The sequence below is a fragment of the Limulus polyphemus genome, unplaced genomic scaffold (assembly GCF_000517525.1).
Source record: "Limulus polyphemus unplaced genomic scaffold, Limulus_polyphemus-2.1.2 Scaffold2709, whole genome shotgun sequence".
NCBI lineage: Eukaryota > Metazoa > Arthropoda > Merostomata > Xiphosura > Limulidae > Limulus > Limulus polyphemus.
In genome coordinates, this window is record NW_013668319.1 from 4,987 (window position 1) to 17,595 (window position 12,609).

The 12,609-nt window shown below is 35.3% G+C and overlaps 1 protein-coding gene and 1 non-coding gene across 2 annotated transcripts in view; one reads left to right on the plus strand and one right to left on the minus strand.

Annotated features, from left to right (window-relative positions):
• Positions 1 to 1,667: 1,667 nt before the first annotated feature.
• LOC106467696 (mucin-2-like) overlaps positions 1,668 to 12,609 on the minus strand; it is a gene marked incomplete at its 3' end in the record, with an annotated part of 19,563 nt that continues 8,621 nt past the window's right edge. Inside the window, exons 2-3 of the mRNA XM_013928074.1 lie at positions 3,103 to 5,523; positions 1,668 to 2,931 (exon numbers count right to left, since the gene is read on the minus strand). Coding sequence (XP_013783528.1) covers positions 1,668 to 2,931; positions 3,103 to 5,523 — 3,685 coding nt within the window. The remainder of the gene's footprint in view (positions 2,932 to 3,102; positions 5,524 to 12,609) is intronic.
• Trnar-ucu lies at positions 5,925 to 5,997 on the plus strand. The gene has a single exon. It is a non-coding gene; the product is annotated as a tRNA-Arg (tRNA).

Consider the following 12,609-nt stretch of genomic DNA (forward strand, 5'->3'; position numbering starts at 1 on the left):
GTTGTTATAGCGTTTGTTTAGCGCGATTGTTGAAGTTGAGTGTATCGGTAAAGTTATATTCGGAAAGAATAAACCAGTTTTATTAAGAAAGGACTTGTGTCGCTTAAGTTTCGTCGGAACGAAGTTACGGAAAATCAATTAACAAACGGAGACGTAACAATATATATTCGCTTATCAGACTTCGTTTTTCCAATTAGTAAAAAATGTTCTGCTTAAAGTAAAAAGAAAAGGATAATGGGCGAAAAGTATTATGTTATAACCATTTTTTGCTAAAATTGTTTAAGTTCATTAAACCAATATTAGTTATAATTCAAGGATACTGGCATAGGTTTTCAGGTTTATACTAATGAAACCTTAGTAATTACAGAGGGTTAAGAACATTATATTAAAAATATTTTGCATATACAAATCAGACTCTTACGTGACACCCACACCACAGCCGAAATAAAGTCGCGGTAAAACAGATTGTATCCCGAAAATTAAACACTTTTGGAAAAGGTGTATAACAGCCCTTTCTGATGCAAAATATTTGTATACTCATTTCATAAAGATGTATTCAAATCGGGGATTTATAATTTTTAAAACGGGGATATTCCTTGTATTTAATATCATTAAAAACATAAGAATATGGGTCAACTTAGGAAGGTAGGATCATCCATAAGAAGATCTGTAACAAGTCGTACCCCAGCTGTGGGAAGTAAATTGAGATGTCTTGTAATAGGTGAGAACTCACGATCATAAAGGCTACTGGTAAAAACCATCCACAAGATCCAGGCAACAGTAACAACATAATTAAGAGGGATCGTAGTATGAAAATGAGGCCAACGTGGTATGGGTTCCACAGGATAAGGTTTATAATAATATCTTCCTTCAACTGTCACATATTTGAAACAGTTGGAAAATGAAAATGGTATTCATGCTGCACAAATCATCAGACGCATTGGGAAATTGTTGCCTATGTACAATATATTTCTTAAAAAAGTAAACATAGAAGAGTGGTGTGCTTTGGACACGACTGGGCCTTTTGCAATAGAAATTATGCTACGGGGCTATTGTCAAGATGCACAGCCGTGAGATAGAGCATGACCAATCGTGACAGTATAGACTGTAACTACAAAGTGAGGCACTAAAATAGTTTTAATATAACTTTCTCAACCACTGTAAGCATATATATATATCCCAAATTAAATTCCAGAACCTTGGATAAAACTCTGAGTGTTAACTATATATATAATTTGAATTAAAAAAAATCATACAACTTACATAGTTAAACAAATTGAAGCTTAACTGGTCATTGTATATAGCAGGAAATTTGTATCTTATGTTTTCCCTCTTATTTACTTTCGAAAGCAACTGTTAAATATTGTATTAACTTTATCAAACACATAGTTGAACAATATGCCTTTAAGCATCTTGTGGAGTCTATATCATATTTACCTCAAGCTATGAGTTTGGGTGGGGTTCCTAATAAATTGAACGGTCAATTACCTTTTAGTAAAACAATAAAGCCAAATTACTAGCTAAATTAGAAAAGAAGAACACATCCTAACGAAACCCCATTTTAAATATCTGACAATATGCAACGCAGCGAAGATAAAATCACTACTTGGGGGAACCTACTTTGAAAGCTCTGCTGTATAACCTATTAGTAGAAAGAATATACTAACCATCGTATACAAGAATTACTTGGTAACCATCGTCAACCGTCATTACAGCTTGAAGAGAGATCTTCAACTGAGGATGACCAGGGAAGAGATGATACAAATCCATCTCTATAGGAAGATTTTTGGGGTCGTTGAAGTTAGGTTGACTATAGACTAACGCTTTAATTCCGCAGAATAACACATACTTCTTCTGGTACATCCCGAGAAAAGACGAAAAGAATTGGAGAGAACCAGCTGCATCTACCAAGTTCCTCGAATTAAGTAAAGGTTTATTTGGAATAGATGTTTGAAATGCTGTAGTAGTCGACATTACATCAGAAGTAGTTGCTTCAGTTGATGTTGTAGTCGTTCCTTTACGTGTAGTTTGAAATGGTGATGTAGTCGTTGTCGTATCACGTGTAGTTCTTTGAGCTAATGAAGTAGTCTTTGATACTTCAGGTGGAACTATTTCATCTGATATTAAATTCGCTGTTACTTTAGGTGTAAGCATTCGGAATGATGTTAGAGTCGTTGCCATGTTAAGCGTTGTTGTCTGAATTGGTGATGCAGTTGCTGTAACTTTAGGTGTAGTTGCAATGAATGGTGATGTAATCGTTGTTAATTTAGGTGTAGTTGTTTGAACTGGTGATGTAGTCATTATTATTTTAGCTGGTGATGTAGTTGTTGTTACTTGAGACGTAGTTGCTTGAATTGGTGATGTAGTCATTGTAACTTTAGCCATAGTAATTTTAAATGGTGGTGTAGTCGTTGTTACTTTAGGAATAGTTGTTTGAACTGGTGATGAAGTCGTTAATGTTTTAGATGTAGTAGTTTGAATTGGTGATGAGATCGTTGTTACTTTACGCGAAGCTGTTTGAATAGGTAACATAGTTGTTGATATTTTAGGCGTAGTTGTTTCGACTACTGATGTAGTCGTTATTATTTTAGCTGTACGTGTTTGAACAGGTGACGTTGTTGTTTCTTTAGATATGGTTGTTTGAACTGGTGACGTTGTCGTTATTAATTCAGGAGTAGTAGTTTGAACTGGTGATGTAGTCATTTTAACTTTAGGCATAATAGTTTTTATTGGTGATGCAGTCTTTGTTACTGTAGTTGTTTGAACTGATGATGTAGTCATTATTTCTTTAGACATAGTTGTTCGAATTGGTGATGTATTTGTTGATATTTCAGGAGTAGTTTTTTGAACTGGTGATGTAGTCATTATTTCTTTAGGCATAGTTGTTCGAACTGGTGATGTAGTCGTTGTATTTAGTACGTAGTTGTTTGTCTAAAATATCAACGACTACATCACCAGTTCCAACGACTACATCACCAGTTCAAACAACTACCTACGTCTAAACTATTATCAACTACTACATCACCAGTTCAAACAATTTTTAGACGTAGTTGTTTGAACTGGTGATGTAGTCGTTGATAGTTTAGACGAAGTTGTTTGAACTGGTGATGTAGTCATTATTTCTTTAGGCATAGTTGTTCGAATTGGTGATGTATTTGTTGATATTTCAGGAGTAGTTTTTTGAACTGGTGATGTAGTCATTATTTCTTTAGGCATAGTTGTTCGAACTGGTGATGTAGTCGTTGTTATTTTAGACGTAGTTGTTTGAGCTGGTGATGTAGTCGTTGATATTTTAGACGTAGTTGTTTGAACTGGTGATGTAGTCGTTGATATTTTAGACGTAGTTGTTTGAACTGGTGATGTAGTCGTTGATATTTTAGACGTAGTTGTTTGAACTGGTGATGTAGTCGTTGATATTTTAGACGTAGTTGTTTTAACTGGTGATGTAGTCATTGATATTTTAGACGTAGTTGTTTGAACTAGTGATGTAGTCGTTGATATTTTAGGCGTAGTTATTTGAACTGGTGATTTAGTCGTTGTTATTTCAACTGTAGGTGTTTGAACAGGTGATATACTCGTTGTAACTTTAGGCATAGTTGTTTGAACTAATGATGTAAACGTTGATATTTTAGGTGTAGTTGTTTGAACTGGTGATGTAGTCTTTGTAACTTTAGGCATATTAGTTCTTTGAACTGGTGATCTAGTCGTTATTTCAATTGCAGGTGTTTGAACAGGTGATGAAGTCGTTGTTATTTTAGACGTAGTTGTTTGAACTGGTAATGTAGTCGTTGTTGTTTCAACTGTAGGTGTTTCAACAGGTGATTTTGTTGTTTCTTTAGTTTTAGTAGGGGTTTCTTTACGTGTAGTTGTTTGAAGTGGTGATGTAGTCGTTGTAGCTTTAGTCACAGTAGTTTTTATTGGTGATGCAGTCTTTGTTACTGTAGGTGTTTGAACAGGTGATTTTGTTGTTTCTTTAGTTCTAGTAGTGGTTTCGTTACGTGTAGTTGTTTGAAGTGGTGATGTAGTCGTTGTAACTTTAGTCACAGTAGTTTTTATTGGTGATGCAGTCTTTGTTACTCTAGGTATAGTTGTTTGAACTGGTGACTTACTCGTTAATATTTTAGATGTAGTTCTTTGAGTTGGTGATGTACTTGTTGATATTTTAGGCATAGTTGTTTGAACTAATAATGTAGTCGTTGTAACTTTGGTTAAATTAATTTTATTTAGCGATGTAGTTGTTTGAACGGCTGAGGTAGTTTCTCTTTCTTTACGAGTAGTTTTTTGAACTGGTGATGTGGTCATTGTATCTTTAGGCGTTTTTGTTTGAAGTGCTGACTTAGTCGTTGTTATTTTAGGCGTAGTTATTCGAATTGGTGACGCAATCGTTGTTATTTTAGTTGTAGGTGTTTGTATAGTTGATGCTGTTTCTTTAGTCTTAATAGTTGCTACTTGAGACGTAGTTGTTTGAACTGGTGAGGTAATAGTTGTTATTTTAGGCGTAGATGTGTTAACTGCTGATGTAGTCGTTGTTATTCTAGATGTAGTTGTTGCTACTTCAGATGCAGTTGTTTGAATTGGTGATGTTTTCGTTGCTACTTTAAGCGTACTTGTTTGAACTGGTGTGATAGTCGTTATTATTTTAGGTGTAGTTGTTTTAACTGGTGATGTAGTCGTTGTTATTTTAGGCATAGTTGTTTTAGCTTGTGATGTAGTCGTTGTTATTCTAGATGTAGTTGTTACTTTAGACGTAGTTGTTTGAATTGGTGATGAATTCGTTGCTACTTTAGGCGTACTTATTTGAACTGGTGCGGTAGACGTTATTTTAAGCGTAGTTGTTTCAACTTGTGATGTATTCATTGGTATTTCAGCTGTATGTGTTTGAACAGATGATGTTGTTGTTTCTTTAGATTTAGTATTTGTTTCTTTAGGCGTAATTGTTTGAATCGGTGATGTAGTCGTAGGTGTAGTTATTTGAATTGGTAAAGTAGTTGTTAATATTTTAGCTGTAGTTGTTTGAACTGATGATGTAGTATTTGTTACTTTAGGGGTAGTTGTTTGAAGTGGTGATGTAGTTGTCAGTTCAAATGCCAAGGTTTCATTAGTTGTATGACTTAGCATTGTCTTGTCAAGTAATTCCATTGTTACATCCGGTGCTGTTGCTGTGGGTGTTTCAACAGACAAACTGTTTTGTAATTTTCCTTCATCTCTCCATGATATTGTTTCATCTTGTGCTGTTATTGTTGCTTCACCAGATGTGAAAGATGATAGCGAGTTAAGTTCTGTATCCTCAGTAGTCCACGACTTTGTTGATTTAACTTCGAAAAGGCCTAAAGTTGAAGAGGCCCTGAAATAATTTTCTGGCTCGAAATCGGTGCTCTTTCTGTTTAAGTCTAAAATGTCGTCATCATTTGTGGTGTACACGTAGGCATTTAGGTCTGTGACGATTTTGGTTTCAGCAGTGCTTTGTGGTGTAAAAGAGATTAAAGATGGCAAGCAGTTGGAAAGACTGGGCGTCACTTTCACCTGATAGAAAAAAAAATCATTATATGCGTAAATTTGCATAAAATATTGCGAGGCCATGAGATTTGAAATTTCACTTAAAGACATAACAAACGCGAAAGCAGTTAAAACTGAAATATTAAAAACAGAATCAAACGTTTGTACATTAGTAGGTATCTTTATCAATTACGTTTTTTAATTTTAAGTTAAATTTTTTTATTTAACTTTAGGGATTTAACTGATGATATTCTATTAGATTTTGGTTTGTATTGTTTTGGATATTCGCAAAAACTTCACATTAGTTATTTGCGCTAATCATCTCTAATTTTGATTGTTTGTTTGTTTGTTTTGAATTTCGCGCAAAGCTACACGAGGGCTATCTGCGCCAGCCGTCCCTAATTTAGCAGTGTAAGACTAAAGGGAGTGTCCCTATAGCGCAGTGGATAGCGCGTTGGATTTCTAATCCAAAGGTACCGGGTTCGTTCCCCGGCAGGGATACCATTGCCTGTTCTCAAGTCCAGGATGAAAAAGGAGGAGGGGTGGGCGCGAGGCTAGCAACTCCGCCCCGTAAAAACAAAACTGCTACAGAAACTGCACCAACACTTCCGTCGGCGAAGTGTTGTTGTAGCCCTATGTTCCACTAGGAACGACAGGAACTAAGAAGAAGAAGACTAGAGGGAAGGCAGCTAGTCATCACCACCCACCGTCAACTCTTGGGCTACTCTTTTACAAACGAATAGTAGGATTGACCGTCACATTATAACGGCTGAAAGGGCGAGCATGTTTGGTGGGACGGGGATGCGAACCCGCGACCCGCAGATTGCGAGTCGAGCGTCCTAACCACCTGGCCATGCCAGGCCCTCCAATTTTGAACTGATAGTCTAGAGGGAAGTTTGTTTGTTATTTTAGTTAAGTACAAAGCTCTGCCCACCACGGATATTGAAACCCGATTTCTACCGTTATAAGTCCACAAACTGGGGGCCGAGAGGGAATGCAGTTGGTTAGTGAACAACCCGAAGCTCCAATAACTGGGCTACTTTAATCGAATATTAGAACTTGATCACGGCCCCAAAGTGCGGAGTGAGATTTTGCAGCAACAGGACGTGAACACTGACTATAAAATTAAAGGGTTTACCCTCAATTTTATTAACAGCCAAAAATTGGACTTCTCATCGATGAATGTATGATAACCAATATATTTAGTCCTTTTCAGTATCCTATAACTGTGACTAATCATAAGAATATTTGTAGAGATTTAAATACGCAGACCATTTACAATAAGGAAGAATTATCATCCAGTTTACACCAAATGACACATACTTCCAGACTTTTAACACCCTTCGAGTAGAGATTTAAATACGCAGACCATTTACAATAAGGAAGAATTATCATCCAGTTTACACCAAATGACACATACTTCCAGACTTTTAACACCCTTCGAGTAGAGATTTAAATACGCAGACCATTTACAATAAGGAAGAATTATCATCCAGTTTACACCAAATGACACATACTTCCAGACTTTTAACACCCTTCCATATCGATACCGATTTTTTTTATCTAATGGAACTAACTCCTTGCCATGGTCTATGGACTGAAAAGAGGGCATGTGTAGGGCTTTTGGGGAATATCCCAAGTGCACTCAAACATGATCTGTATAAGGTGAGTCTCATTTCATTTATTTCTCATAGAGTTGGAGATAGATAACCATCTACTACACCCTTTAGTGTTAGGTCCAACAAGAAGTAGTAAATCCCAGTTTGTAAGCAAAGTTTTAACTTATCATCCTGAAGTTATTTACCCTATTCCTGAAAACATTGTATTATTTTATAGTGAATTTCATCCACTGTATACAAAATTAATGCAAAATATTCCCAACATTCAATTTGTCAAAGGCTTACATGAAAAATTTCATGATTATTTATGGTCTGATGAACCTTATCTTTTTCATCATTGATGACTTATGAGTGAAAGTAGAGAAAATAAACGAGTGTCTCAACTTTTTTACATAGAAGTCACCATGTTTTATATTTTACAGAATCTATTTCATCAGGGTACAGAAATGTGTGATATTAGTTTAAATTCTCAAAACATTATTTTGTTCAAAAACGTCAGAGACAAATCTCAGTTGAATGTTTTAGGAAGACAAATGTTTCCATCACATGTCAAATATTTTGAAAAAGGTTATCAAGATGCAATGATACAATCATATGGTTACTTACTTGTCGATGTGAAACCACAAATGCTTGGACAGATTCGCCTGAGGACGGGACTTTGTCTTGAAGATAATGTTATAGTGTATGTACCAAAGTAAGTTAAAACTGTTGTTTAACTGAATATATACTCATTTATTATCATGACTGCTGCAGAGATAGAACTAGAAGGTATTCAATTAAAGAACTTGCATTTAACTGTTTAGTCACTGGATATATATGGGTGTTTTTTGTTTAAACAACTGTTTTCGAGTAAATATATTTCAAATGCTGGTCGTCATCAGTGTAATTGGGTGATGTGGCACATTCATCTCATTCCATAGAAATCTGGTAACATCGACTATCTCTACCTTTGGAGTGTGGCTAGCTTGTGGAGAGAGAACTTTACCACAATTTATGCAAAAGAGGAGAGAGAGAAAGCCAAGTATATTGAGAAGTTTGCTGAAATTCTTTGCTACAATCTGGAGTTATTTGGTTGCCCAAGATTAATTAACTTCCAAAATAGACTCTGTCCTGTCCATTTCGTAATAACAGTTATCATCACTGTAGCATAAAACAGTATATGTTATATTTAAATGGTTGTATAAATAAACAGTTTTTATATGTTTTACTTACAATCTCTTTTCATTTATTCATCACGACACTTAGAAAATCAAACAACATCACAAGTTGCTCCATGAATTACCTAAAGAAACACGTAAACAGATTAAAGGAATAGTTACCAGAGCTAAAAGTGAGCTTATCTTGAGTATTTGTGAATGTAACATTCCCATGACACACCTACAAAAGCAGAAACTTAGATGACATAAGTCATTATTGAGAGAGTTGGCTATCTAGATAACATCAATTAAACAGAAAAGAAACTTGCCAATACAGAAAGGAAAGTTTTTACTATTACATGTGGTACCGCTACTTTCATTATTTTGTGGTTTGGTAGGACAGGCTATTGGTAACACTGTTGGAATATAAAAATATGGCTAAACTAATGGTTCTCATTTCTGAAGAACTGGGACATTTTTTTTAAAATCCAAAGTTTATGAAAGGCTGGTACATAAAGTATTAAACTCTATAGATAATGATATAACATTCAGTCATACAAAATGATATGTTACCCATAGATGACCAAACCAAATGACAAACCGACTGCTAATGTCATCAGACTTTTCATTCACAAGCCATAGAACCCATTGAAATTAAAATGGAATTGCCGACTCATGAAAATTTAGAGATCGTCGACAATGTTCCTCAGAAATATAAAAAGAAACTGAAATTCTATTAAACTTGATATGTTCCAGTCGGGATTTAACATGGAATGATTGTTGAGAATTAGTGAAAGATCCATCCCAAACAGTAACGTAATCGACCTAATCAACAACGTGCTACGAAAACGAAAGAATTTTAACCTTACAGGATGGAAAGAAATTGCAGAACTATTATCAGATATGAATATTCTCCAAGAAGTTGTTGGAAATGTAGCCAGATGGAAGTATATGAAACATGATATAGATGTTAAAAGAACTAAATGAACTGTATCTAAATGGGATAATTTTAAATAAAGTATTATTATATTATTTAATCATTTGTGTCTTGACTGTCATCAGCCTTTTGAGCTTAGTAATATCTTGAGTTGTCTGTGGTAAAGGTAAAATTAGTACTACTGTTAGAGACAAAGTTGATGATAAAAAAGTAAATATAAGTAAACAGCATAGAATATAATGTATAATAAAACCCTACAATGTATCTATTACAGTCATATACATCCTGCTAGTTTTGGAGCAGTGCAGCCTTTATTTAGATCTGCGAAAGCACTAGGTAAATCTATAACTCCAAATCAGGTTAAAGATTGGTTAAGTCGACAGAACACACACACTTTACACAAACTAGTAAAATATAAGAGTTATCATTTCAGGGATCTTGAACAATAGCAGGCTGATTTTGTGGATCACTCTAGCCTAAGTCAATATAACAATCAGTTTAAGTATTTACTCACGTGTATCCACGTGTTTTCTAAATATGGATGGGTTGTTCCACTCAAGGATAAGAAAGGTGCAACCCTTGTAAAATCTTTCAAATATATTTTAAAACAGGTTAGAAAACCTTATAAACTTCAAACTAACGCTGGTACAGACTTTACTAATCGTCTCTTTCAACAATATCTCAAGGAAGAAGACATTCGCTTCTTTACTACACATAATAAAACAGAAGCATCTATAGTAGAAATATTTAATCACACTTATACTTAGATTTGATAATAATCCCACAATAACAGAGCCCACTATAGCTTCATATACTGTTAATATGCATGTTGAATTTTATGCTCTATGTTTACTCAGATATTGAGGAACCTAGAATTGTTGGTAATGAGTATGTACTGCTGATATGAATCATTCAAGCTAAAGGTCAGAATGGAGACATGATCAGTGAAACATTTACAAATATTCAATACAGACCTGTTTCTAAACAACATTTTCAGACTATAGAGATCGATATAAAGGATGACATTGGTCGACTTATCTCATTTGAACATAGAAGATTGGTGGTAACGCTCCATCTTCGCAATCACGAGAGTTCCTTACTATCAAGAACCAGCTGTCTATGATGCATATTACGATTACCAAGTGGAAAACGATTTATCTTATTATATTGGTAGTCAATGGCAACGGGGACACGGATTTGGATACGTTTTGAGTAACTTGTTTCGATTGGCTATACCATTTCTGAAAAAGGAACATTAGCATTAGGAAAAAAGCTGTTCAGTCAGGCATAAATTTAGCATCAGATGTCATACAAGGAAAATCCTTTATCGATGCTGGAAAATGACTAGCAGTACAAGGAATTCAGAATCTGGCTCTAGATGTTCTACGTAATAAAAAGAAGAAACAGAAAAGTCCCATGTTCAGAATAGCTAAAACTATAAGACGAAGAACATCGACTCCAAACTTTTTCGACAAGTAATCATGACTCTCCTACTACGTGAAAAGTCTTGTCAGTGTACAAAGTCTGAGCTAGAATTATTTTCTCTCCCTGACGCGCCAACTGTGATTGAGGTAGATCAGTGGACTGAATATTATCCTTTATATTCGGTGATCGACAGAGGACCCATCGAATTTTCATTATTGAGATCAGGTGATGAAATTTAAATCCAGCATAATCATATCTTCATGCAAAGGCGGAGATTGTCAAACCTGATGGGAATGACAAAAAAAAAAAAGGATAAAGATACCCCTGCACCTGTCAACTTGTTACTTCATTCTATATTTTCTCAAACTGATGTACACCTGAATGACAATCTCATTTCATCGTTTCACAATCTGTATGCATATAAGGCCTACAAATAAACTTTACTGAGTTATAATGGTAAAGCTAAAAGAAGTCATTTGACATCGTCCATGTGGATAAAAGACATGGTGGGTAGTTTTGATGATATATATTTTATTGATGGTGAGAACGATGGAATCAAAGACAGACACATAGGTACATGTGGTAGTCCAACAGTTGACATGATCAGCCATTAACTTTCGGATATCTCTATACAGAACAAGTTCTTGCCTCATGGTGTAAGTTTGAAACTTCGCCTCGTACAAAGTAAAGATTCGTTTTGTATTATGTCAAACAATTTATTATCATCAGTATTCAAAAATGTAGTACAACACATTTCTACCTATTCTAGAATAGTCAAGATCAGCCCATCAGTCGTTCTGTCACATGCTAAAGCACTTCAAAAAGAACAACTAAATATCCTTTGAAATGTGTAGTATGCAAATCGTTTTCAATTCTACAGGGAACTTACAAGCATCTATTGATGATGCGTTTTTAGGTCAAGCACCTACACGTCTTGTTATAGAATGTGTTGATAACAATGCATTTAACGGATCTTGGAAGAAAAACCCTTACAAGTTTAAACACTATAGTATCAATTTCGTAACAATCGATGTGGATGGAAAACAGATTCTTACTTGACCTTTACAGCCAGATTTTGATGCTGAGCTGTATGCACGAATCTATGAAACATTATTTACTGGAACAGTTCAAATATCAAGGAATTGATACAGGATATGACAAATACTTGGGAGGATATACACTCTTTGTCTTTGATTTTATACCTGACCTATCTGCTGGAAATTCTCACTTTAACTTGGTGAAACAGGGAAATTTACGAATTGAAATACGTCTTGGTAGTGCTTTACCCAACACTATAAATGTTCTAACATGTGCAGAATTCCAGTCAGTTTTATATCTGGACCTTAGTGAATCGTCTTCATCAGAAGAAAACGAAGTACCAGAGCCAACTTTCAGGAAGAGGAGAGTGAAGCTGGCGCCATCTACCTCGAAGTTGGTTGTGAAGAAAGGAAACAAGAAAAGGAGTCATCTCAACAATGACCCAAAAGAAAACTAAATTAACTAGCAATAGGACTGTAATGTATCTTAATTTAAAAAATAGCATACTCGATGGGTTTGAAGTTTCAACACCAAATAATAATTATCAGGACTTTATCTCTCTTAAAGCTTTATGTACAAGGATTTAAGAGAGAGAGAGACAAAACATGGATTTGTAATACATTATATGTTAAGACTAGGGATGCACGGGTACCCGGCCAGATATTCGGCCCCGGCCGGTTGTTGGGCTACCCGGTAGCACTCGGCTTCGGCCAAAAGTCAAAGTTAAAAACAGCCGAATCCGGGTAATTGAAAATAGCATATAACCTCTAATTTTTTGGCAACTTAAGCGGTACTGAAAGTTACAGTCAATAATTGGTTTAGTCAAAAAACGTGTTCCGAGCAACAAAGACTGACCGCTGGGGATTCAGAGAACAATAGAGGTTAGTTAGGGTTTAAGAAGTTGGGGCTAGACATTCATCAGAATAATGATTCTAAAACGTGTCAACATCACTGTTTC